This window comes from Vulpes vulpes, chromosome 4, assembly GCF_048418805.1.
Source record: "Vulpes vulpes isolate BD-2025 chromosome 4, VulVul3, whole genome shotgun sequence".
In the NCBI taxonomy this organism is placed as follows: domain Eukaryota; kingdom Metazoa; phylum Chordata; class Mammalia; order Carnivora; family Canidae; genus Vulpes; species Vulpes vulpes.
In genome coordinates, this window is record NC_132783.1 from 62691366 (window position 1) to 62718772 (window position 27407).

The 27407-nt window shown below is 38.7% G+C and overlaps 1 protein-coding gene and 1 non-coding gene across 10 annotated transcripts in view; one reads left to right on the plus strand and one right to left on the minus strand.

The window, feature by feature from the left end:
* The window catches only part of MTR (5-methyltetrahydrofolate-homocysteine methyltransferase), a 105045-nt gene that overhangs the window by 68451 nt on the left and 9187 nt on the right, over positions 1 to 27407 (minus strand). For all 9 annotated transcript variants that reach the window (XM_072755905.1, XM_072755899.1, XM_072755904.1 and 6 more), the window contains 9 exons: positions 27203 to 27272; positions 25303 to 25395; positions 23405 to 23511; positions 21852 to 21911; positions 20996 to 21090; positions 7026 to 7126; positions 5837 to 5898; positions 4372 to 4439; positions 1404 to 1483 (listed from right to left, as the gene is read on the minus strand). In XM_072755905.1, the coding sequence (XP_072612006.1) occupies positions 1404 to 1483; positions 4372 to 4439; positions 5837 to 5898; positions 7026 to 7126; positions 20996 to 21090; positions 21852 to 21911; positions 23405 to 23511; positions 25303 to 25395; positions 27203 to 27272 (736 nt within the window). The remainder of the gene's footprint in view (positions 1 to 1403; positions 1484 to 4371; positions 4440 to 5836; positions 5899 to 7025; positions 7127 to 20995; positions 21091 to 21851; positions 21912 to 23404; positions 23512 to 25302; positions 25396 to 27202; positions 27273 to 27407) is intronic.
* LOC112927426 (U6 spliceosomal RNA) lies at positions 16707 to 16818 on the plus strand. Its single transcript, XR_003236532.1, has one exon. It is a non-coding gene; the product is annotated as a U6 spliceosomal RNA (small nuclear RNA).

Consider the following 27407-nt stretch of genomic DNA (forward strand, 5'->3'; position numbering starts at 1 on the left):
TCTCTCTGTGTTTCTCATGAATAAATAAAATTTTTAAAAAATAAATAAATAAAAATCATACCTAAATGGTTCTCTTCTTGTTTCAACTGTGGCAATGGCTATTTTTTTATTTTTTAAATATTTTATTTATTCACTCATGAGAGACACAGAGAGAGGCAGACCCAGGCAGAGGGAGCAGCAGGCTCCCTGCAGGGAGCTGATGTGGGACTTGATCCCAGGACCCTGGGATTACGCCCTGAGCCAAAGGCAGATAGATGCTCAACTGCTGAGCCATCCAGGAGTCCCAAAGGCTGACTACTTACACTGTTAGCCCTTGGCTAAAGTCAGTCAATAGTTTTAAGATCCGAGGATGAAATAAACTATCCTACCACACCTCTCTCTGACAAAAGCCACTTTCTGGGGTAAGGGATGTGTCATCACTCCCTAAATCTCACTTCCTTTAGTCTCATTCTATTTTCTGGAGAATAAAACGAAAACAAGTAAGACTGAAGAGGATTTTTAACCCTATTTCACACTCACTCACTGGGATGAATTCAATGAAATAAATTCTGAATGAGAGAAGGAGGTGTTCCTTTTGCTGATCCTTGTATTTTATTTCAATTTTCTTGGAGGAACGTAAGGAACAAAAATATTTCAATTCAGAGAAATATTAAATTCTAAATTATCAGGGTGTATAATTTCCCATGTGTGCTATTTGTAGGTTTTCTAAGGGTCTGTTTATATACATATAATTTTTTATTGCTTTAAAAATACTACCTCAGAATATATCATTGAAATATTATGGGGAAAACATAAAATTTAAAGCTATTTTTCTAATGGTTGGCATGTTTCTTTTATTTTTTAATTTTTAATTTTTTCTTTTATGATTGTTTTTATTTTTTATTAGTTCTATTTTATTACTTCTATTACTGTTCCTTATTGGAACATCAAAGCACCAAACATAATAGTCAATATCACACCTATTTGTCAAGTCTTGAATAAGTGACAAATCTAAGATCGAGACAATAATATTTTTGAAGCAAGTACGATTTTCTACAAAGAGGCTGCCATCATTACAAACCATAGAGCCCTGGCAGTCTGGAATTTTCAATAACCAATAGCAAGTCTGATGATTAAAATGGTTAGCTTGTGGCCAAAAGTATGTTTTCAGAGCAGTGTCTAATAGAGCTGGGACCGTATGAGTTCTAAATCTAAGCAAAGGCACTGCCTGGGCAAATCACCTGTGCACATTTCCCACGCCTCATCTCCACCAGAATTCATTTAAATGTAAGAAAAACATGTACACTTCTTTGACCTAAGAAACAAATTGCTTGGCACACACGTCACCACCACTTAGAATAAACATACGAAGTTAACCCACAAATGGTTTCTGAAATCATAAAAATCATATCTTTATCACTTACCAGATAGTAACATATGCTCCTCAAAAACAGTGGCTGGTGGAACTCTAGGCTTACAGTTTTTCACAGCTTTAGCAATCTCCCTAAGTTAGAAGAGAAAACACGACATCCGTTAATTCAGAATAAAATAAATTTAAACTAACCTCCAGCTATGAAATTAAGTCTATTTAACATAAGTATGCACATAATTATATACCTAATTCCAAATGTGCAGCAACAGTTATGCCTTCGGTTTCCTCAGCAATGTAGAAAATGAATGTGTAAACTTTAACTTTTTTGTATTTTCCCAGTCTGGTGTGTACTCACTGCACCACTTTTTGCCCTCAGAGATATAAACCAAGGTACCTGACGGTTTACACAAATGCAAACAGCAAATCTCCTCCTATCTTTCCCAAGCCCATGAATTTCCTTTACTCCCTGAAATATGTGCTTGCTTCTTAGTGGCTTAAAAGGAAAAAAAGGCTTTATCATTGAGAAGGAGGAGCATATGGGAGAGGAGGCACCAGGAACAGAGGCCTGTATTTTTAGGTCTGTTTTCCCAAACACAGAAAGCACATAGTAGGGCGGGTACAGAGTAATAAATCACTAAGGTCATAACTCTTAAAAATTTGCATTGATAATGCATGTACTTCTTTTTTTATTTATTTATTCATGACAAACACATAGAGGGAGAGACAGAGACACAGGCAAAATGAGAAGCAGACTGCATGCAGGGAGCCCGATGAGGGAGTCAATCCCGGGACTCTGGGATCACACCCTGAGCCAAAGAGAGATGCTCAACCACTGAGCCACCCAGGTGTCCCATTTTATGCATATACTTTTTAACCTTATTGGCTGTAGTTAATTAGGTCTTTGATCAACCTGGAAAATTCTGGCTCCTCCACTAATTTATCAGAGCCAGTATGAACTCCACTCTGCTGCCCCCTAGATTGGCATGCAGATGTCGAAAGCAAAAGCAGCAAACACAAACACACACACACACACACACACACACACACACACAGGCAGACAAGTACCTTAGGGAAACAGATAACAGATAAGACATATATATACCTGCATGTAGATAAACCCATACAAAGAAACACAAATACACGGGTATTTTTAAAACAACTTTTTAAAAAGAAGAAGATAATCTTACAAACAAAAGGAGATCCAAAGATAAGCTACATTCAACTATTGACAGCTTTTAGATATTATTTGGGGTGCCTGGGGGGCTCGGTCAGTTAAGTGCCTGACCTTCAGCTCAGGTCATTATGCCAGGGTCCTGGGATCGAGCCCTGCATGGGCTATCTGCTCAGTGGGGAGTCTGCTTCCCCCTCTCCCTCTGCCGCTCACTTGTGTGCTTGTTCTTTTTCTCTCTCTCAAATGAATAAATAAAATCTTTTTTTATGCTTTTTTTTTTCAGATTTTTATTTATTTACGAGAGAGAGAGAGAGAGAGAGAGAGAGAGCGGCAGAGACACAGGCAGGGGAGAAGCAGGCTCCATGCAGGGCGCCTGATGTGGGACTCAATCCCGGGTCTCCAGGATCAGGCCCTGGGCTGAAGGCAGCGCTAAACCGCTGAGCCACTCAGGCTGCCCAATAAAATCTTTTTTTAAAAAAGATATATTTAAAAATTACATAGACTCTTAAGAGAGCCCATCAGAAACCAACAAAAACATTGAAATGTTAGGTAATTAATTCAGAAACAGTGGACATATCGCGTGCATGAAAACAGACTCAGAACAGTGAGATGACTGGCTCAAAATATGATCATCAATCTCTGTAGAAAAAAACAAACTACATTAGAAACGACAAATACCCACCAGTTGCTTCGACATGGATGGAACTGGAGGGTATTATGCTGAGTGAAATAAGTCAATCGGAGAAGGACAAACATTATATGGTCTCATACATTTGGGGAATATAAAAATAGCAGAAGGGGGAAAAAATAGTAGAAGGGAATAAAGGGGAAAGGAGAAAAAATGAGTGGGAAATATCAGTAAGGGAGACAGAACATGAGAGACTCCTAACTCTGGGAAATGAACACAGGGTGGTGGAAAGGGAGGTGGGTGGGGGATGGGGGTGAGTGGGTGACGAGCACTGAGGGGGGCACTTGATGGGATGAGCACTGGGTGTTATGCTATATGTTGGCAAATTGAACTCCAACTAAAAAAAAAAAAGAAAACAAACAAACTACAAATAGTCCTAAACTATACTCTATTCCACTGGACTGTAACACTCTTACAAGCCACAAAATGGCAAGGATCTGGACACATCCTTTACCAGGCTCTTCTTCCACATCCCTGTGCTTTATATGTTTTGTACGAAGCCATTGCTTAATCCAATGACTGTGTGACTTCTCTTGACCTTAAGGCTGTCTTACCGTCTTTTCCTTCCATGAGAGAACTAATGGAGACATGTATTTTTCACAATATAAAGTTATCTGAGTTTGCCGAGGCTGCCAAGATAACATACCACAGGCTGAGTAGCTTAAACAGCAGGAATTTCTCAAGGTTTAGAAGCTAGAAGTCTGAGACAGAGGTTTTGGCAGAGCTGGTCTCCTCCCAGGCTTCTCCACCTTGTAGCCAGCTATCTTCTCCCTGTATGTTCACTCCGTTCCTTCCTCTATGTATCTGTGCCCTAATCTCTTCTTTTTTAAAATCTTACTTAAATGTAATTTATTAACATATAATGTATTATTGGTTTCAGAGGTAGAGGTCAGTGACTCATCAGTCTTATATAACACCTGGGGTTCATTACATTATATCACATGCCATCCTAATGTCTTCTTCAAAAGACACCAGTTATATTGGATTAAGGTCCACCTATAGAATCTCATTTTACCTTTATTATCTCTTTAAAACCCTATCTCCAAATACAGTCACACTCAAAGGAACTAGGAGGTTGGGACTTCAACACACGAATGTTGGTGGGTGGAGGACACCGTTCATCTTGTAAGGAAAGATAAAATATTTAGAAGTGATTATTACCTGATATGATCTGGTGACGTACCACAGCAACCACCAACTATATTGACCAAGCCATCCATAGCAAACTCCTGCATTTGGGGGGAAAAAAAAGAGTTTCACAGAGTCCCTATGAATTCTATTTTTTTTTTAAGATTTTATTTATTTGAGAAAGAGAGAGAGAGAGAGAGAGAACACAAGTGGCAGGGAGTGGGGGTGGGGGGCAGGCAGAGGGAGAGGGAGAAGCAGACTCCCCACTGAGCAAGGAGCCTGATGCAGGACTCAATCCCAGGACCCTGAGATTATGACCTGATCCAAAGGTAGATGCTTAACAGACTGAGCCACTCAGTCACCCCAAGTCCATCAATTCTAAACTCACCTCCACCAATTCAGCACAAAGAGATTACATTTCCTGAATAATGAATTTTTCATTAAAAAGAATTAAACATACTTAACCCAAGACATAAAGCTTTCACATACCCTGAATGTGAGTTTAAAAGCAGAGCATAGTTTAGATACTATGAAATCCTTTATATCATTTAAAGTGCAATGACAATCATTTGCCTACTTGATCATAATAAAGTTGTTTTTTGTTTTTTGTTTTTTTTTACCCTTATGCTGAGCTGAATGAATGTGAGTTGGATAGTGTATTAAATAATGCATAAAGTGGCCATTAATTTTAACACTTAATTTTAAATTTTAAAAAGTTAAGAATTCAGGGGCATCTGGGCGACTCAGTTAAGTCTGCCTTCGCCTGAGGTCATGATCCCAGGGTCCTGAAATAGAGCCCTGTGTCTGTCAGGCTCATTGCTCAGTGGGGAGTCTGCTTCTCCCTCTGCCTCTGCCCTTCTTCCCCCTCATGCACGTGAGCATGCTCTAATAACTAAATAAAATCTTTAAAAATAAATAATTAAAGACCTAAAAATTCAGTTCCTCAGTCACATTTCAAGTTCTCCATAACCATATGGCAGTGGTAACCTACTGGTCAGTGTGGGTCTAGAGTTCAAACACATGCTAGTTAGCAAAGGACAACCTGACGGAGCCAGGAAGTCAAGAAACTGAAAAGTCAGAGTACTAGAAAGATCATCTACTAAATAAGGCACTGGAATCACAAGAATTAAGTCAGAAATCAGAGATAATGTTAGTGAGCCAGAAGCTAAAAGTTCAAGGAAAGAGGAAGAGATCCAGGGGTTAGTTTGGTTGGGGCAGAGTCGAGGAGGGGAGCCACCACTTGGGAGGGTTGTAGAGGACAGCCAAGTCTCAATTAGTTTGGGTTGGATCTGACTGGGGACTTTCCCAACAGCCACCAGTGCAGGATGGGGAGACAGGGAGCCCCTCCCTCTGCCTCTATCATCTTAACTCAGAGTGTTAAGCCTTTGTTATCTATACACCAGGATTTCTTTAGGAGAAAAATCCTCTTCTACGTATTCTAAATCTAAGATTCCATTTCTCTATCTCTTAAAAACCAAAGTGAAAGACCATCCTTCACCTTTAGCTGCATGGCCATCATTTGCGGAGTTTCATCGTAGTCACCAAAAGTGTTGGGAAGACCTAAGAAATCATATTTCAAGCATTACTGAAAGCCATCTTAACAAACAGGCTATGGTGTTGGTGAAGACAGTAGTTAAAAGTCAGAAAATGTTATATTAAAAAAAAGAGAAAATATTACATTTATAATTAAATGGTGATTACTTGCAAAAACAATAGTTTCTAATATTGACCATAGTAAACAGAGATACCACACCTCCCCTCCACACCCCCAAAAAAATCACAGAGGCAAAATAAACTATTTCTATTCCATTTGATAGAAGAATCACTATTATATGGGACAGAATTTCTCCACTGCCACCCCTTCCCACAAAGGAAACTCAACCTTGCCAGCTAGCTGCTTGGGGTAGAGGTTGGGGGAGTATTACATACTCTTTGAACTAATGAGCACCTGATATGTGATTTAAAACAAACGCAAAATACAACCATTCTTCTCTCAAATAAATTTTCCCAAGTAAAATTCTGGCATCAAACTAACCAATTTCCTGTTTTTATTTATTAGCCCTTTACAGTTATCTTACTCCTTGTGGGAAATAAAATTTGCTGAGCATTAAAATATATATATTGGGAGAAAGAAAGTTGGAAAATGATTTTTTAGCCCTAAGTAGCTAAGCAAATGCTCAAATACATTCACCAAGAAATCTGGTTAATCCAGAATAGATTACCAATTTCTAATTGGATAGTTTGAGAACTGTCTATAAATATCTTAAAATATATATAGTAAACTAGAAGTGCTAACTTCTGGAAGGGAAAAAGCTGACACATAGATTGTTAATGCAGCAGAACAGAGAAGAGGGCTCTCTCCTCTTCTTTGCACTCATCTCTTTGGCCACATTCACAGGGCCAGCGCTGTCACCTAGAGTAAGGTTGTGATCAATTATGTAACTAGGCTTCATTCCCCCAAAGTTCTCTCTAGTCCTGAAGCTCTTAGGGTGAGTCAGACTATTCCTTCAAGTCTAGAGGCAAGCAGTAGTCTAGACCCAAATACCCTTCATTTGGAAAACTGCCATTGCATGTCAACTATGTAAAAGACCTACAAAAGAAACTCTTTCAGCCAACTCTTTTAACTCTACCTACCTCTGTCCTGTGTATCTGGATTTCCCCACGTGCAACTCCCTAGAAATACATACCTGCATTGGGATAACAGAGGACGTAGGCTGTTGTACATTTTCCAATTGTTTCAATAAAAGGTCTCATTTCAGCCGCACCCAGAGCACAGTTTAATCCGATACTGTAAAAACCAAAAGAAGAGATGAGGAACATCATCCTATATACAAAGTACTTATGTTAAGTTTATTTAACAAACACACAGAACACCCATTCATGATAAAAACTCTCAGAAAACCAGGACTAGAAGGGAACTTCATCAACTTGATAAAGAGTATCTAAAAAAAACCCTATAGCTGACATCATAACTTAAGGATGTAAAACTAGATGCTTTTCCCCCAAGATGGGAAACAAAACAAAGAATGCCCATTTTCAACTCCTACTCAACATCATACTGCAAGTCCTGACTAGTGTACGAAGAGGAGGAAAATACAAGGTATACAGATTGGAAAGGAAGACATAAAACTGTCTTTGTTCACAGATAAGACAGTCAATGTAGAGGGGGTAGGGAAAGATGGCGGAGGAGTAGTCACCTGTCGGCTCTAATCAGGCCAAAATTAAAAATCAATTAAATGAGATGCAATCCAAACTGGAGGTCCTAACGACGAGGGTTAATGAGGTAGAAGAGTGAGTGACAATGAAGACAAGTTGATGGCAAGGAAGGAAGCTGAGGAAAAAAGAGAAAAACAATTAAAAGACCATGAGGAAAGGTTAAGGGAAATAAGTAACAGCCTCAGAAGGGAAAATCTACATTTAATTGGGGTTCCAGAAGGTGTCAAAAGGGACAGAGGACCAGGAAGTGCATTTGAACAAATCATAGCTGAGAACTTCCCTAACTAGGGAGGGAAACAGGCATTCAGATCCAGGAGATAGAGAGATTTCCCCCCCCTAAAACCAATAAAAACCGTTCAACATCTCGACATTTAATAGTGAAACTTGCAAATTCCAAAGAAAAAGAGAAAATCTTTAAGGCAGCAAGAGACAAGAGATCCCTAACTTATATGGGTAGAAATATTAGATTAACAGCAGACCTCTCCACAGAGACCTGGCAGGCCAGAAAGGACTGGCAGGATATATTCAGGGTCCTAAATGAGAAGAACACGCAGCCAAGAATACTTTACCCAGCAAGGCTCTCATTCAGAATAAAAGGAGAGATAAAGAGCTTCCAAGACAGGCAGAAATTGAAAGAATATGTGAACACGAAACCAGCTCTGCAAGAAATATTAAGGGGAACTCTGTAAAAGAAAGAGGAAGTCCAAAGAAATAATCCACAAAAACAGGGACTGAATAGGTATCATGATGACACTAAATTCATATCTTTCAATAGTAACTCTGAACGTGAATGAGCTTAATGATCCCATCAAAAGGCACAGGATTTCAGACTGGATAAAAAAGCAAGACTCATCTATTTGCTGCCTACAAGAGACTCATTTTAGACCTAAGGACACCTACGGCATGAAAATGAAACGTTGGAGAACCATTTATCATTCAAATGGTCCTCAAAAGAAAGCTGGGGTAGCCATCTTCATTTCAGATTAATTAAAGTTTGTCCTAAAGACTGTAGTAGGAGATGAAGAGGGACACAGTATCATACTTAAAGGATCTATTCAACAAGAGGACCTAACGATCACGAATATTTATGCCCCTAATGTGGGAGCTGCCAAGTATATCAATCAATTAATAACCAAAGTTAAGACATACTTAGATAATAATCCACTAATACTGGGAGACTTCAACACGGCGCTTTCTGCAAATGACAGATCTTCTAAGCACAACAACTCGAAAGAAACAAGACCTTTAAATGATACACTGGACCAGACAGATTTCACAGATATTTACAGAACTTTACATCCAAACGCAACTGAATACACACTCTTCTCAAGTGCACATGGAACTTTCTCCAGAATGGACCACATACTGGGTCACAAATCAGGTATCAACTGATGCCGAAAGATTGGGATTGTCCCCTGCATATTTTCAGACCATAATGCTTTGAAACTTGAACACTATCACAAGAAGAAATTTGGAAGAAATTCAAACACATGGAGGTTAAAGACCATCCTGCTAAAAGATGAATGGGTCAACTAGGAAATTAGAGAAGAATTAAAATGATTCATGGAAACTAATGAGAATGAAGATACAACCATTCAAAATCTTTGGGATACAGCAAAAACAATCCTGAAAGGGAAATACATCGCAATACAAGCATCCCTCAAAAAATTAGAAAAAAATCAAATACACAAGCTAACCTTGCACCTAAAGGAACTGGAGAAAGAACAGCAAATAAAATCTAAACCAAGCAGAAGAGAGTTAATAAAGGTTCGAGCAGAATTCAATGAAATAGATACCAGAAGAACTGCAGAACAGATCAACAAAACCAGGAATTGGTTCTTCAAAAGAATTAGTAAGATAGATAAACCATTAGCCAGCCTTATTAAAAACAAAAAAGAGGGCAGCCCCGGTGGCCCAGTGGTTTAGCGCCGCCTGCAGCCCAAGGCACGATCCTGGAGACCCTGGATCGACTCCCACGTCAGGCTCTCTGCATGGAGCCTGCTTCTCCCTCTGCCTGTGTCTCTGCCGCGCTCTCTCTCTCTCTCTCTGTGTCTCTATGAATAAATGAATAAATCTTAAAAAAAAAAGACTAATTAATAAAATCATGAATGAAAAAGGAGAGATCACAACCAATACTAAGGAAATACAAACGATTTTAAAAACATTATGAGCAGTTATACGCCAATAAATTAGGCAATCTAGAAGAAATGGATGCATTTCTGGAAAACCACAAACTACCAAAACTGGAACAGGAAGAAATACAAAACCTGAACAGACCAATAACCAGGGAGGAAATTGAAACAGTCCTCAAAAAACTCCCAAGACACAAAAGTCCAGGGCCAGATGGCTTCCCAGGGGAATTCTACCAAATGTTTAAAGAAGAAACAATACCTATTCTACTAAAGCTGTTCCAAAAGATAGAAAGGGATGGAATACTTCCAAACTTGTTTTATGAGGCCAGCATCACCTTAATTCCAAAACCAGATGAAGACCCTACCAAAAAGGAGAATTATAGACCAATAACCCTGATGAACACAGATGCAAAAATTATCAACAAGATACTAGCCAATAGGATCCAACAGTACATTAAGAAGATTATTCACCATGACCAAAAGGGATTTATCCCCAGGATGCAAGGCTGATTCAACACTCATAAAGCAATCAATAGATAGATCATATCAACAAGAGAAAAAACAAGAGCCATATGATCCTCTCAATAGATGCAGAGAAAGCATTTGACAAACCACAGCATCCATTCCTGATCAAAACTCTGCAGAGTGTAGGGATAGAGGGAACATTCATCAGTATCTAAAAAGCCATCTAGGAAAGCCCACAGCAAATATCATTCTTAATGGGGAAACACTGGGAGCCTTTCCCCTAGGATCATGAACACGACAGGGATGTCCACTCTCACCACTGCTATTCAACATAGTACTAGTCCTAGCCTCAGAAATCAGGCGACAACAACAACAACAAAAAAAAGGCATTCAAATTGGCAAAGAAAAAGTCAAACTCTCCTCTTTGCAGATGACATGATACTGTACATAGAAAACCCAAAAGACTCCACCGCAAGATTGCTAGAACTCACACAGCAATTCATCAGTGTGGCAGGATACAGATTCAATGCCCAGAAATCAGTGGCATTTCTATACACTAACAATGAGACTGAAGAAAGAGAAATTAAGGAATCAGTTCCATTTACAATTGCACCCAAAAGCAAAAGATACCTAAGAATAAACCTAACCAAAGAGGTAAAGGATCTCTACCCTAAAAACTACAGAACACTTCTGAAAGAAATTGAGGAAGACACAAAGAGATGGAAAAATACTCCATGCTCATGGATTGGAAGAAATAATATTGTGAAAATGTCAATGCTACCCAGGGCAATTTACACATTCAATGCAATCCCTATCAAAATACCATGGACTTTCTTCAGAGAGTTGGAACAAATCATCTTAAGATTTGTGTGGAATCAGAAAAGACCCCGAATAGCCAGGGGAATATTGAAAAAGAAAACCAGAGCTGGAGGCATCTCAATGCCGGATTTCAGGTTGTACTACAAAGCTGTGGTCATCAAGACAGTGTGGTACTGGCACAAAAACAGACACATAGATCAATGGAACAGAATAAAGAACCCAGAAATGGGCCCTCAACTCTATGGTCAACTAATATTTGACAAAGCAGGAAAGATTATCCACTGGAAAAAGGACAGTCTCTTCAATAAATGGTGCTGGGAAAACTGAACAGTCACATGCAGAAGAATGAAACTAGACCATTCTCTTACACCAGACACAAAGATAAACTCAAAATGGATGAAAGATCTAAATATAAGACAAGAATCTATCAAAATCCTAGAGGAGAACACAGGCAACACCCTTTTTGAACTCAGCCACAGTAACTTCTTGCAAGATACATCTACAAAGGCATGAGAAACAAAAGCAAAAATGAACTATTGAGACTTCATCAAGATAAGAAGCTTCTGCACAGCAAAGGATACAGTCAACAAAACTCAAAGACAACCTACAGAATGGGAGAAGATATTTGCAAATGACGTCTCAGATAAAGGGCTAGTTTCCAAGATCTATAAAGAACTTATTAAACTCAACACCAAAAAAACAAACCATCCAATCATGAAATGGGCAGATCACATGAACAGAAATTTCACAGAGGAAGACATGGACATGGCCAACACGCACATGAGAAAATGCTCTGCATCACTGGCCATCAGGGAAATACAAATCAAAACCACAATGAGATACCACCTCACACCAGTGAGAATGGGGAAAATTAACAAGACAGGAAACAACAAATGTTGGAGAAGATGTGGAGAAAGAGGAACCCTCCTGCACTGTTGGTGGGAATGTGAACTGGTGCAGCCACTCTGGAAAACTGTGTGGAGGTTCCTCAAAGAGTTAAAATTAGACCTGCCCTACGACCCAGCGATTGCACTGCTGGGGATTTACCCCAAAGATACAGATGCAGTGAAACGCCGGGACACCTGCACCCCGATGTTTCTAGCAGCAATGTCCACAATAGCCAAACTGTGGAAGGAGCCTCGGTGTCCATCGAAAGATGAATGGATAAAGAAGATGTGGTCTATGTATACAATGGAATAGTCCTCAGCCATTAGAAACGACGAATACCCACCATTTGCTTCAACGTGGATGGAACTGGAGGGTATTAAGTTGAGTGAAGTCAATCGGAGAAGGACAAACATTATATGGTCTCATTCATTTGAGGAATACAAAAAGTAGTGAAAAGGAATAAAGGGGAAAGGAGAGAAAATGAGTGGGAAATATCAGACTCCTAATTCTGGGAAACGAACAAGGGGTCGTGGAAAGGGTCATGGGTGGGTGGTTGGGGTGACTGGGTGACGGGCACTGAGGGGGGGACCTGACAGGATGAGCACTGGGTCTTATGTTGGCAAATTGAACTCCAAGAAAAATATATATACAAAAAAAAAAAAAACTGTCAATTTAGAAAATCTCAAAGAATCAACTAAAAAATTCTTGGAACCAATAAGCAATTATAGCAAGGTTGTAAAATACAAGGTTAATATACAGAAGTCAACTGTTTACCCATATACCAGCCATGAGCTACTGAAATTAGAAATTAAAAACAGTACCATTTACATCAGCATCAAAACAAATTAAATAGTGGGGTATATTCTAACAAAATATGTACAAGACTACATAAAGAATACTATAAAACAACACAACTCTTAAGAGATAAATCAAGGCAAATCTAAATAAGTGAAAAGATATTTCATGTACATGAATTAGGAAGACTCAACATTGTTAAGATGCCAGCTCTTCCCAATTTTATTTATAGAAAATTCATTCACACAAATCCAATGAAAATTTTAGCCAGTTATTTTGTAGATATCAACAGCCTGAGTCTAAAGTGTATATGGACAGGCAAACAACCCAGAATAGCTAATATGATATTGAAGGAGAAGAACAAAGTCAAAGAACTGACACTACATGACTTCAAGACTCACTAAAACCTAAACTAATCAATGATATTGGTGAAAGAGACAAATAGATCAATGGAATGAAATAGAGAGTCTAGAGAAAGAAACACACAAATACAGTCAAAGATCATTATCACTGACAAAGGAGCAAAGGCAAGCCAAGGGACAAAGGACTTCCTTTTCAACAAATGGACATTCACATCTAAAAAAATTCAACAAGAGACAGACCTTACATCTTCCACAGAAAAGTAACTCAAAAGGCATCAGACCTAAATATAAACAGCAAACTATTAAAGATATAAAGATATATTAAAAGATAACACAGCCTGAAGCTAATACTATATGTTAACTAACTGAATTTAAATAAAAACTTTAAAAAAGAAAAAAAAAGAAAGAAAGAACACAGGAGACTTAGATGGCCATGAGTTTAGCCATGAGTTTTTAGATAAAACACTGAAAGTGGGATCAGTGAAAGAAAAAATGGATATACTAGATTTCACTAAAACCAACAACTTCTGCTCGGTGAAAGACACTATATTGTTAAAAGCATGAGAAAACCACCACAGATTGGGAGAAAATATTTGTAAATCATATATTTAATAAAGAAATGATAACCAAAAGTAAAAATTCTTAAAACTCAATAATAAATATACATGCATCCAACATTGGAGCAAAAAAATATATAAAGCAATTATTAACAGAGCCAAAGGGAGAAAGTGACAGCAATACAATAGAGGACTTTAACACACCACTTCCATCAATGGTGATCATCCAGAGAGAAAATCAATAAGGACACATTGGCCTTAATACGACATATTAGACCAATGAGTGTAACTGATACCTATAGAACATTCCATCCAAAAGCATCAGAACACACTCTCGTTCTCAAGTGGACACAGAACATTCCCTACAACACATGGTAGGTAGGCCACATAACAAGTCTCAAAAAAATTAAAGAAGACTGAAATCATATCAAGGATCTTTTCCAACCACAATGGTATAAAACCAGATAAGATCAATTACAGGAAGAAAACTGGAAAAACAATAAATAGGTGGAGATTAAGCAGGTTACTGAACTACTGAGTCACAGAAGAAATCAAAGGAGAAATTTAAAAATACCTAGAGACAATGAAAACAGAAATATGACACACCAAAATCTATGGGCAGCAGCAAAAGTGACTTTCTAAGAGGAAAATTCAGAGTAATAGAGGCCAATCTCAAGAAATAAGAGAAATCTCCAATGAACAATTTAACTTTACATCAGAGGAACCAGAATTAGAATATACAAAGCCCAAAGTCAGCAGAAGGAAGGGAATAATAAAGTTCAGAGTAAAAATAAATGGAATAGACGAGGGACCTAGGTGGCTGTTAGGATAAGCAAGCAGCCAACTCTTGATTTCGGCTCAGGTCATGATCTGTCAGGGTCCTGAGATCGAGCCCCAAGTCAGGAGTCAGGCTCTGTGTTCAGCAGGGAATCAGAGCTGCTTGAGATTCTAACTCTCTCCCTCTCCCTTTGCCCCTCCCCCACTTGTGCACGCGCGCTCACGTGCTCTCTCTCTCTCTCTCTCTCTCTCTCAACTAAATAAATAAATATTTTAAAAAATAAGTAAATGAGCCTAAAACACAATTAGAAAAGATCAATGAAACTAAGAGCTGGTTCTCTGAAAAGATAAAATTGACAAACCTTTAACTAAACTCACTAACAATAAAGAAGATGGCTCAAATAAATAAAATCAGAAATGAAAGTGGAGAGGTTACAACTGACACCACAGGAATATAAAAAATCATGAGACTATTATAATTATTATTTTTTTGACTATTATAATTATATGCAAACAAATTGAACCTACAAGAAATGGATAAATTCCCAGAAACTACAACCTTCCAAGACTGAATCACAAAGAAAAAGAAAATCTCAATAGACTGATTACTCGTAAGAAGACTGAAGCAGTAATCAAAAACCTCTCAAAAAACAGAAGTCAGGGACCAGAAGGGTTCACTCGGAATTCTACCAAAACATTCTAAGAAAATTTAATACCTATCCTTCCAAAACTATTTCCAAAAACTGCAGAGGAATAAATGCTTCCAAATCTCCGTAAGAAGTCAGTATTATCCTGATACCAAGACCAGACAAAGACACTCGTCTCTTCAAAAAAGAAAATTGCAGGCCAATATCCCTGATGAACACAGATGCAAAAATCCCCAACAAAATATTAGCAGACCAAATTCAACAACACATTGAAAGGATCATACACCATGATCAAGTGGGATTTATTCCAGGGATGCAAGGATGGTCCAACATCCTTGGACAAGTCAGCCAATGTTATATACCACGTGAATACAATGAAACATAAAAATCATAGGATCATCTCAAAAGATGGAGAAAAAGCATCTGCCGAAATTCAACATCCACTTATGATAAAAACTCTCAACAAAGAGAGTATAGAGGCAACATACCTCAACATTATATGGCAAACTTACAAGTAATGGCATAGTCAATGGTGAAAAGCTAAAGCCTTTCTTCTAAGATCAGGAAAAGACAAGGATGCTCACTCTCTCCACTTTTATTCAACACGGTATCAGTCTTAGCTATAAGACTTAGTTACAAGTCTTAGCTATAGCAACTAAAAAGAAATAAAGGACATTCTATTGGAAAGAAGTAAAATTCACTATTTGCATATGACATGATTCTATATATAGAAAACCCTAAAGACTCCACTAAAAAACTGCTAGAACTGATAAATGAATTCAGTAAAGCAGGACACACAATTCTTGTCACCAAAAAAAAATTTGTTGCATTTCTGTACACTAAATAGCAAACTATTAGAAGGAAGAATTAAGAAAACAATCCCATACAATTGCATCAAAAAGAATAAAACACCTAGAATAAATTTAACCAATAGGGTGGAAAAACCTATATACTGAAAACAGTAAGACACTGATGAAAAAACTGAAGATGACACAAAGAAATGGAAAGATATCCATGCTCGTGGAATAGAAGAATACTATTAAAATGTCCGTAGTACCCAAAGCAATCTACAGATTCTATAACAATCTATGGTGCAATCACATTAAAATTCCAATGCATTTTTCATAGAACTAGAACAAATAATCCTAAAATTTATACAGAACTACAAAAGACCCTCAAAGCCAAAACAATCATGAGAAAGAAAAAAAACCTGAAGATATCACATGCTCAGATTTTAAATCATACTACAAAGCCATTGTAAAAAGTATTGGCATAAAAATGGACACAAAGATCAATGGAAGAAAAGAGAGCCCCAAAATAAACCCATGTCAAGTAATTTACAACAGAAGAGGCAAGAATATGCACTGGGGAAAGGACAGTCTCTCCAATAAATGGTGTTGGGAAAACCAGATAGCTACATGCAAAAGAATGAAACTGGACCATTTTTTTTAACACCATACACCAAACTAAACTCAAAATGGATTAAAGACCAGATCATAAAACTCCCAAAAGAAAACATAGGCAGCAAGCTCCTTGATATCAAGCTTAGCAATGGTTTTTTGGATCTAATTTCAAAGACAAGGGAAATAAAAATGAAAATACACAACTGAGACTACATCAAACTAAGAAAGTTCTGCACAGTAAAGAAAACAATCAATAAAACTAAAAGCCAACCTATGGAATGGGAGTTGTCTACAAATCATACCTCTGGTGCTCGCTTCAGCAGCACACATACAAAAACTGGAATGATACAGAGAAGATAAGCATGGCCCCAGCACACAGGTGACATGCAAATCATCTATCTGATAAGGGGCTAATTTCTAAAATATTTAAAGAAATCATATAACTCAATAACAACCAAAAAATCCAATTAAAAAGTGGACAGAAAAAAAAAAAGTAGACAGAAGAGCTGAATAGATATTCTTCCAAAGAAGATATTCAACCAACAGACACATGAAAAGAAGCTTAACATTGCTCATCATCGGGGAAATCCAAATCAAACCCACAATGAGATCACCTGACACCTGTCAGATTGGCCAGTATCAAAATGGCAAGAAACAAGTGTTGCTGAGGATGTGGAGGAAAGAGAGCCTTTGTGCACTGTTGGTGAGATGGCATACTGGTGCAGCCACACTACAGGAAACACTATGAAGGTTCCTCAAAAAATTAAAGATACAAATACTATATGATCCAACAGTTCCACTACAGGGCATCTATCCGAAGAAAATAAAAACACTAATTAAAAAAAAAAAAAAAACCACATGTTCACTATGTTCACTGCAGCATTACTTATTAGCCAATCAGGGCGTTATGCCAAGTGAAATAAGTTAGACACAGAAAGACAAATATCACATAATTTGACTTACATGTAGAATTTTAAAAAAACAAAACAAATAGGGCATCAGTAAGGCATCTGCCTTCAGCAGATCTCAGGGTCATGATCTCAGGGTCATGATCTCTGGGATCGAGCCCCACCTCAGGCTCCCTGCTTAGCAAGGAGTCTGCTTCTCCCTCCCCTCAACCCCCTGTCTGTGCTCTTTCAGATAAATAAATAAAATTTTAAAAAAAACAAAACCCAGATTCACAGGTCTAGAGAACAGACTGATAGTTGCCAGAGGGGAGGGGGTTTGAGGGTGAAATGGGTACAAATCAAGAAGCACAAACTTCCAGTTACAAAAGATTAAGTCACTGGGATGTAATGTACAACATGGGGAATATAGTCAGTAATACTGTGTTAACTTTGTATGGTGACAGAAGATAACTAGATTTATTGTAGCAATCATTTTGCAATGTATACAAATGTCAAACCACTGTGTTATATATCTGAAACTAATATAATATTTTAAGTCAGTTATACCTCCATTAAAAAAAAAAAAAAAGATTGCTAGGTCCTGTGCATGACTAAGTTACAAGCCTCAAATAAACCTGTTCTGTTGCACCAGTTTCCAGCTCCACTTGGAATGCTTTTACTCTGTTTATCTTGTGCTACTGTCATCCACACTCAACACCAGATAATAAACTGAAATTTTTTTATCATCACATTATCAGTAGAAAGGATCCTAGACTTTTGCTAAACTTCATTCCAATCCTAACTCATCTGGTTCAATTTAGGTGGCTTCAGTTCCTCATTTGCTGCATGAGAAAACTATGCCTAACAGGCAATCAGGGTCAAATGAAAGTGAAATCAGATATGTGAAAATGTTTCAGGAAAATGCAGTCCTTATCCTATCTGCTCGTTCTGATATACCCATCTGCCTTTGCCTAGCAAATTCTGACTCATGCTTCAAAAACCAGCTCAAATGTCACCTTCTCTACAAAGCCATCCTTGCCGCAAGGACACCATTATAGATGGATAGGATGGATCCTATGTACTGCCAGATTTTTGTTCATATTTCTATATACCAGTTGACATTTTACATCTGAATTCACTTATGTATTTCTCCAAGTGTGGACTGTTTCACATTTGCCTGTATTCCAGGGCACAGAGTAGGATTTCAATTAATACTCAATGAATAAAAATTATATAAAGGCTCATTGTTACTCATTATTTTGTTAACATATGTACAGTTTGCAATAATCAGGAATTAATAAGCAATCGTTTCTCACAGTCACCTTGTTACATACTATCTGTTTATATGTGTGTGTATATACATGTGTATATATGTGTATATACATATATACACAAATTTATTAAAAATCATCATATATTTGTTAACAGGACTCCTCTCTACTGAGATTGACCCTCAGTATTGAACTAGAAAGAAAACCAGTAGGCACTACTCAGAGTTCCAAACCTGGAACAATATAAACAGGACCTGATACAATTCTCCAATTCCTGGGCTGCCGTCTATCTGCCTACCTGCCCCTTCGGTCTGTAAGATTCACAACAAATTGGAGACCAGATATATTCTCTCTGTGAAAGGGGTACAGATGAATGTTGAAGACATAGACAGACTTATAGGATAACAATTTTTAAAAAATTAACCGCTGAGGGGATCCCTGGGTGGCTCAGCAGTTTGGTGCCTGCCTTTGGCCCAGAGCGTGATCCTGGAGCCCCAGGATCGAGTCCCACGTCGGGCTCCCGGCATGGAGCCTGCTTCTCCTTCCACCTGTGTCTCTGCCCCCCTCTCTCTCTTTCTATATATATCATGAATAAATAAATAAAATCTTTAAAAAAAATTAACCACTGAGTGGGTCAAAAGTCAAAATTAACTTCATGTTTGCTTAAGGAACAAATATAAATTTTTGAAACTCCATAATAATACCATCTGTGGATTCCTGCAAGTGAGGCAGGGCCAGGAGAACATCCTCTCAGGATGCCTTCTGAGAACATGACAGTTGGGGCAATGTACATGTTCATCTACATATCTAGGGGTTCCAATCAGATCATGAATTAAGACTCAGTAAAGGGGATGAATGAAAGGAGGAATGCTCAGAGTATATGAGGAAAGACAAAAAAAATTCAAGAGTAAATTAGATATTGTTTGTCATCAGAGACCCCTACACTTTACTATCTTTACTTTTTCTGTTAAACATTTATTGCAGCCACACTACATGCCAAGGACTTTATTAAGCACTACAGAAACAAATGATTAAGACATTGCTCTGAAAAAGCTCATAGGCTGTAAAGGAGTCAATCACAGGCAAGTTCAATAGTTACTTTCTTAATTATCAGCCCCAATCAACCGGATGACAACACACTCTAAATTAATAGCAATTTTTTAAAAAAATTCACATTAACTCAACTGTAAGACATGTCATGAAACCAAAAACATTAAAACATGAAAAAAACCCATCAAATAATTGATAAAATGTGGTATGGCACCGTGGCTACAAGCGTGCTCCTATCACCAGATTCACTACTGACTGACTTGATGTTGGGCAAGTGACAACCCAAGTGTCTCTATTCCCTTTTCATCAAAATGAGGACATGAACAGCAGTGCCCATCTCAAGGTGTTGCGGCTAGAATTAAAAGAAATAACTCACATAAAGCACTTAAAATAGCAAGCTCTCAATAAATGTCCATTACTATTATTTTTGTGGCAAAAATAATACTCAGAGTGAGAACATCAACCTGCGCTAGTCAGAAAGGGCAGGTTCCCTAGAAAGGACCCTGGAGATGATTCTTAAATGCTAACAAGGAGCCAGCAAGAGTATGACTGTGTGTGTGTGTGTGTGTGTGTGTGTGTTGGGCAGGGGCAGGCACAGCTTCCAGGCAGGAAGATCAGTAAATGCATGGAAAAGGCAAAGGTGAAAATAGTACATACTGTTGGAGGTTCCATTTCACTCATGGTATGTAATGTAAAACATTTTTGATAAGATAAATGGAAGATATTTTAAAATAGAATGCAAAAGCCAGGTTAATTTTTTTTTTTTAAGATTTATTTATTTTAGAGAGAGAGAGAGAGAAAACACAAGCAGGAGGGGAAGAAGGAGAATCTCAAGCTGTGTTGAGCATGGAGCCCGATGCTCCATGACTTTGGCTCATGACTTGAGCCAAAATCAAGGGTCAGACGCTTAACTGACTGGGCCACCCCGGCACCCCAAAACCAGGTTAAATTTCAAGATAAAAAATCTGACCTTTAGAATTCCCACCTTACCCCAAGCTGGACTGCTTCTGTTTGCCCCATAAGCAGGAAGTGAAAAAACCTTGCAAAGCACTGCCCTAAGAGCGTAAGCACTGGCAGCAGTTTTATAGCATTCCAACTGAGTCGAGCATAGCCATACATTGTGAGGGGCACATTTACAAATAAACAGACAACCATGTGCCCAATCCCAGGGATAGGAGCAATCTCCCAGCCCTTCAAATTGACCCCTTCAGGCAGTGGTCTTCTGATGTCCTTAAGGAAAGTCTGAATGTACTGCCCAGAGAGCCAGCGTCCCATTCAGGCAGTTCAGCAGAAATATGCAGGAATGATACCCTCCCAGGGAGAGTTCTGTAGGCATCAGGGAAGATCCCTCTAAAAGGAATGGAGTCAAGGAAAGAATGATCACTTACCAGAGTGGGCTTGCATGAGACACACTGATGACAAATGCCTCTCCTGTCTGTCCAGAAAGAGTTCGCCCACTTTTATCAATAATTGTCCCCGAAATCTGAATTAACAAAGTAAACACAGTCCATGATAGACTCAAGTTAAGAACATGGTCACAAACATGAAATAAAATGAGTATGCTAACTTTGTTGTTTTACAAGGAAGAAAAGTGTAGAGCTCTCCCCAAGGAAGTACTTTTCATCACAGTTAAAAAGGACACAGGCAAAGTGATTGTGGGGAGGAGTTGATAAGCCAGGGAAGTCGGGAAGTCAGGAAGTCAGGGAAAGTCACTGAGGCAAAAGCAGTGACCAACAAAGATTTAGAATTCACACATCCAGTGCCACTGCAGAAGGCTTTCCCAGAGACCTCAGGCTGTCCCAGCTGTCACACCTCTGGTTCATCTAACACCCCTGGATTTGATGCTATTCTTTTCCCAACAAGAAATCCTGGGACTCTCTGGTGGATTGGCCTCCTTGCAGGTTGGTGTTGTCATTTCTGGATACTTTGATCAGCATGCAAGCCCCCTCTCCTGGGGCTCTTATCAGCGGGAGTCCCTAAGATTTTCACTTCAGGAGACCAATTCATCAAGGCTTCTTTGGAATACCCTGCCTTTCGCCAAACATTTCTGGGTTCATTTTCTTAGCATTTCCAGAGCTGAGCCTGCCACTGGTCTACAGCTGGTGAACTGGGGAGAGGAAACCGAAATGGGTGGTTCCTAATAGATTACTAAAGATAGTTCTATGTTGGGAAAATGAAAACCCTACCCTCAAAATGACAGTATTAATAAAAGACAAAATTCAGCATGCAAATTCTCAAACTTACGAAGATAGGCCTGGGGGAATACTCCTCTTCAAAAAGTGTTTGGAGTGCAAACAAGGCTGCCTGTCAGAGGTAAAAAGAAGACAGCTTTATTTTTGAGAGACTGTATCCTTGGACAGTCTAACTGGCTAATCAGAATGCCACCTCTTCCCAAAACTCTCTAGATAAGATAGACATCACATTCTCTGGGGAAGAGGCATGTCCTCCCTGTAAGGTACAATCCCAACACCCCTTTCTTAAGTAGAACACTGTACATACTGAAACAAAACAATATGAGAGTTTACAAACTAATATTAGTTTACAAACTAGTATTTCCTCCGAAGAGGAGCTCAAGAGCTATGCTCTTTCTTCCTTTTCCCAGTCAAAATTAAGTGAGAATGCCTCCATCTTCCACATCCTCATATATACACAGTCGGTACAGAGCGAACGGTGTGTGTCATTACAAACAACAGTGTGAGCTCAGAATGGTCTGCAAAGGTACAAATGCCAAGCTACTCTGTGCACGCCTGTGATGTATTAAGTTCTAGGGAACATATTCTTTTATCACTATATTTCTTGATTCCAAGAGGAATTTTCACATTTTTCTGAAGTCAGAATGCAACCTGCCCTTAGTGTATACCTTTAGTGTGATGGTGGGGTTCTTTTGCATAGAAAGTTATTAAATCAACAATATGAGAATTTATTTTCCTTTTCCTTTTTTTTTTTTTTTTTTAGAACTAGCCAAGTTGATCCTAAAGATCTTATGGACAATAAACAAAGAAGAATAACCAGGAAAATTCTGGGGGAAAAAATAGAGGGGGAAGGAGGTTAATGCAAGCCTACCAGCTACTCAGATGTATTTTAATCACAATCCTACAGAAAATAGCAGGAAGGGGGTGTGATATCTGACAGATTACTGGAATAAATTCTACCCAGATGCACTTCTGAATTTAGGATGGTATGGGTGACATTCCACATGGTTCTTATCACTGGGAAATACTAGGATATTTAATAGTGTTAAGAAAACTAGGTTAACTTTAGGCAAAAAGAGTACCTAGTTAGATCTCTACCACATTCCTCACTCCAAAATAAATTCCAGATGCATCATGGGGGAAACCCATTCCTCAGTAATCAAAAGAATGTTGTATCATACTTCCCTCTACCTGTCTGGCATCTCTATCAGGAACCCCATGCCAATAACAGTAGCCATACCAGGAAAGACCTGGATAACCAAGGAACAGAAGGAAGGATATTTACTTTTTACTCCACACATTTATATACCTTTTAAATTTAGAACCATACATATATATTTACTACATCTGCATTTGTGCACCTAACAGCTGTATGTGTACATGTGGACATGTACTTTCATAATTTAAAAAATGCTTTTGAAAGTTAAAGAGAATCTTCTGAAGTTTTTCTCATCAACTAGATGGCCTCAACTAGAAATCCTCAAGAACAGAATCGAACAGAAGACTTTCATTTAACTTTGACAACAGCTGTGATGGTCATCTCACCCCACCGGGGGACTCATCACAGCCCCCACCCAGCTGTCCCCTTCATCTCCCTCAACTCACCTTGGCATTGGCAGTATCAAAAATAGTTTCAATAAGTAAGATATCAACTCCACCATCCAGAAGCCCTTTGGCCTGCTCTTTGTATGCTTCAACAAGCTCATCGAATGCTGCAAAAAATAAATCACATCCAGGACATCAGTCATCAAAATCCTCTCAATGGCCAGGACATGCTGTGTTTAGGCTTGGTACCTGTCAACTCACTACTATTGTTGGTTTATAATGCTTAATTCACGAACAATATCACCTTTTGTGAGAAACTAAATTAAAAAAACAGGGCAGTGATAATTAAACCTATAGACTAAACACTATTTCTCCTAAACACTTACCACACAACCGCCGCTTCCCATGGATAAGCCAAGAATGAGTGAGTGAGCAAGAAGGTACATGGTTTCTTGAACCCTGTCCCTTACTTTCCACCTCTTTAAAGCAGGTCATTCCTTCCAAGATGGTTTTAATCAGTCACTTAAGGGATGTGTGTGAGGAACACATAAAGAAACATGTCACCCTGACTTGGAAATATGGGGGGGAGGGGGTCTAGTCACATGCTCTCACACTCACTGTATTAAAAGGCTTCAGTCCTGTGGACTTCATCCCTGCCCAAGAGGAAACCTGACTGAGGGGCAATTTCAGTCTGAAACCAAAGTGTTCAATTGTTCCTGGATAAAAATTTTATTAGAAACATCTTGAGTTGTCCATTTCCATTTGAGAGGTCATCCCCGTTCCCATTTTCCTTCCGATAAAAAAAGAAAAAAGCTTATATATTCAGTAGAGAAATCTAAGTAGTACCTTTATCCTTGCTATATACAGCACAGGAGAAAGAAAAAGTTTGCCCCCAAGGTCATACCTAGACCAGAGGCCATCGACCATGTATAGGCCCCATATGAGTAAACCCCTGGTGAAGAAGTACAGTAGCACCACAAACCATACTTGCCTGAACCTTTCATCTACACAAAATTCTTCACCATAAAAAGTATCAGTATGATCCAACTAAGTCTAATTCTTTTTTTTCATTGTCTTGATGCTTAAGAAATTAACCTCGAGGGGATCCCTGGGTGGCACAGGGGTCTGGCGCCTGCCTTTGGCCCAGGGCGCGATCCTGGAGACCCGGGATCGAATCCAACATCGGGCTCCTGGTGCACGGAGCCTGTGTCTCTGCCTCTCTCTCTCTCTCTCTATCATAAATAAATAAATTAGAAAAAAAATAGATTCATTTACCAAAAAAAAAGAAAGAAATTGACCTAGATTTTTTTTTAATTTTTTTTTTATTTATGATAGTCACAGAGATAGAGAGAGAGAGAGAGAGAGAAAGAGGCAGAGACACAGGCAGAGGGAGAAGCAGGCTCCATGCACCGGGAGCCCGATGTGGGATTCGATCCTGGGTCTCCAGGATCGCGCCCTGGACCAAAGGCAGGTGCCAAACCGCTGCACCACCCAGGGATCCCTTGACCTAGATTTTTAATAAAAACTCAATATGAGTATGTTTCCATACACTAGTTTATAATGTCAACGATGCTAGTATGTTTATGTAGTTTGGACACTTTCTGCCATAAAATGGAAACCTAATGGGTTATTCCATAATAGACCAAGGCCTGGTGTCCATATTTGCTCAACTTCTCAGTTTAAAGCTTTCTCTTGATTAGTTTTATTTCCTCAGCTGATAAAGAAACACTATCACAATAACCAAGCACATTTGAAAGCAAACTCAAAATAATAATAATAACAACAACAGCAAGAAGATCTGGCTTTTGAATTAGAGGTTTACTATATTCTAGGGACTGTTATAAGCCCTTTATGTCCATTAAGTCACAGTAACCCTTTTAGTGATCCCATTTTACAGATTTTAAGATCACTGAAACAGAGGCACTTGCAGAAGGTCAAAGATCATATATGATACTCACTAATATTCCTATAATCTGGTTTTTCCACCGACGGGGACACGGACAGTGTCTTATTAGTTGGACCCAGCGCTCCTGCCACAAATCTCTTAATTCCTTTGGGAAAAGAAAAACATGTGTAAAGAATCTCTAAATAGCTTGACCTTTTTGTTGTGACTCAACAAAGGCTCTAAGATTTTTCCCTAGAACATAGGTCTATAGTCCTTGATCCACAACTGAAATACAAAAGCACAAATTACGTTCTTAATTTAACAAAACTTAACCCATCTTGGACCAACAAGAGGCTAGTTACAGTCTATCACACTCAGTGAGACAATGACCAGATTTGACTGCAAATGTGTCTGTGATGATGGGAGCTATCCTGGGCCCCACTGGGAAAATTATGAAATACGGGGAATTGTACATATTATTGCCAAGCCAATCCAAAAGACAACAAATTCTCAACTCTCTGGCGTCAAAGCATTTCAGTAACTAACCCTTTTCTATCTCTACAGCCATGTTTGGACAAATTATCTCCCCTTATTCTTAAGAAATCCTGAACTTAATACAGATTCTAACACAACTTGCGATGCTTGCCAGTACTGTGCTGCACACCCTTCGCTGGGCAGGGTAAGGGTGGGGGATACTAAATCAGGATCAGCAATTATAAAGCCTAAAATTAAAGTATGAGACAGACCAAATCTTACTTTAAGAGCTCTTTTCATAATTATTTAATAACCTTTCCTCCAGGCTAGAGTCTAGGTGCTTCTAAGAGAGCCTCAAAAGTTAGGTTCATTTACATGTCATAACCAAAGCCAGGGGGAACACCGCCCATCACTTCTGGTAGATGGTAACTACTCAGTAACCTGGGTTACTTAACACTTTTCAATTTAACTGGAGAAGACTACTGACTAGTTGATAACCCAGCCTTTGAGCAGGTGACCTTCCCCAAAGCTAAATAATGTGCATTTCAGAAAAATGTCCTCATCTTTCCCTGCTTTGGCAGGTTTAATATTCTCTGACCTGTGGCTCTGTTGGGGTAGCAGTCCACGTACATTCATGGATTTAAACACTTTCTCTCAAAAAAAAAATAAAAATAAAAAATAAACACTTTCTCTCAGAAGCAGAGTTCCCAGGAATGGCTTCAGTCTGTTAGTATGCTGTGTCCAACTTAGCCACTTTGCTTTATATTTTCTCCTGTTGGCAATAATTTTACATTTCCAAATCTTGAGGGGCTCTATACATTTCCTCTATTCCTTTCGCTCCCTCAAAGCCTCCCCACCAGCTGGCGCCCAAGTCATGTTATGGCAGTCAGCCAGGAGGCTAGTTATTTCAGGGAGCTACTTTTCACGTCCCAGCAAGACTGAATCTAACACCATGCTCCTGTACCGCACAGAGCCTTCAAGGACATTAATGATAGGAAGTGGAAAATGCTCTAAAGGCAGTGTCTCTTTACCTAAGTAAGCCTATCTCAAGGATGAGGGTAGCTTTAAAGAGATAAAATCAAATATCTTATTGTTAATCACAACAACCAGAACAGACAGCTGTCACCTTAGTCACCTAATACTGTGCTTCCAAAAAGGAGGAAAATCACGTTAGCTGCAAATATAGGAAAAAGCTATAACTGTAAATATACAAAGTAGCCACAGTTACAAAGTTAAGCTAAAACCCCCACTAAAGAAAATGCAGAGTAAACCCTGAGCCTAAGGCCCAGAGAGACAGAATCAATTCAGAGAGATGTGGATTTCTGATTATGAAACTGCAAAGGAGTAACCTACACACAAGTACAAATCAGTGTCTGCCATGTTGTTAGTGGGCCACTTGTCACAAAAGGAAAAAGTGCAATAAGAACAGCACATTATAGCTGAGAATCTCAAAAGAATTATCTTTGTAAAATAAAAAAGAGGAAGAAAAAGTCCCTTACCCGTCTGGAAAGATACCTCCTCGGCTGCTTTTCTGGCCACTCCTGCAGAGCACTTGTTCATCTGGTAGGCCTAACATATCAACCACAAACATTAGCTAGAACTTTTTTTCCTCCACACAATAAATAAGGAATTAATGACCTTATAAAAGCCAGTTTTACTCAGTACATCTTAGCCGAGAAGGTCTATCAGCTGCCACAGGTATGG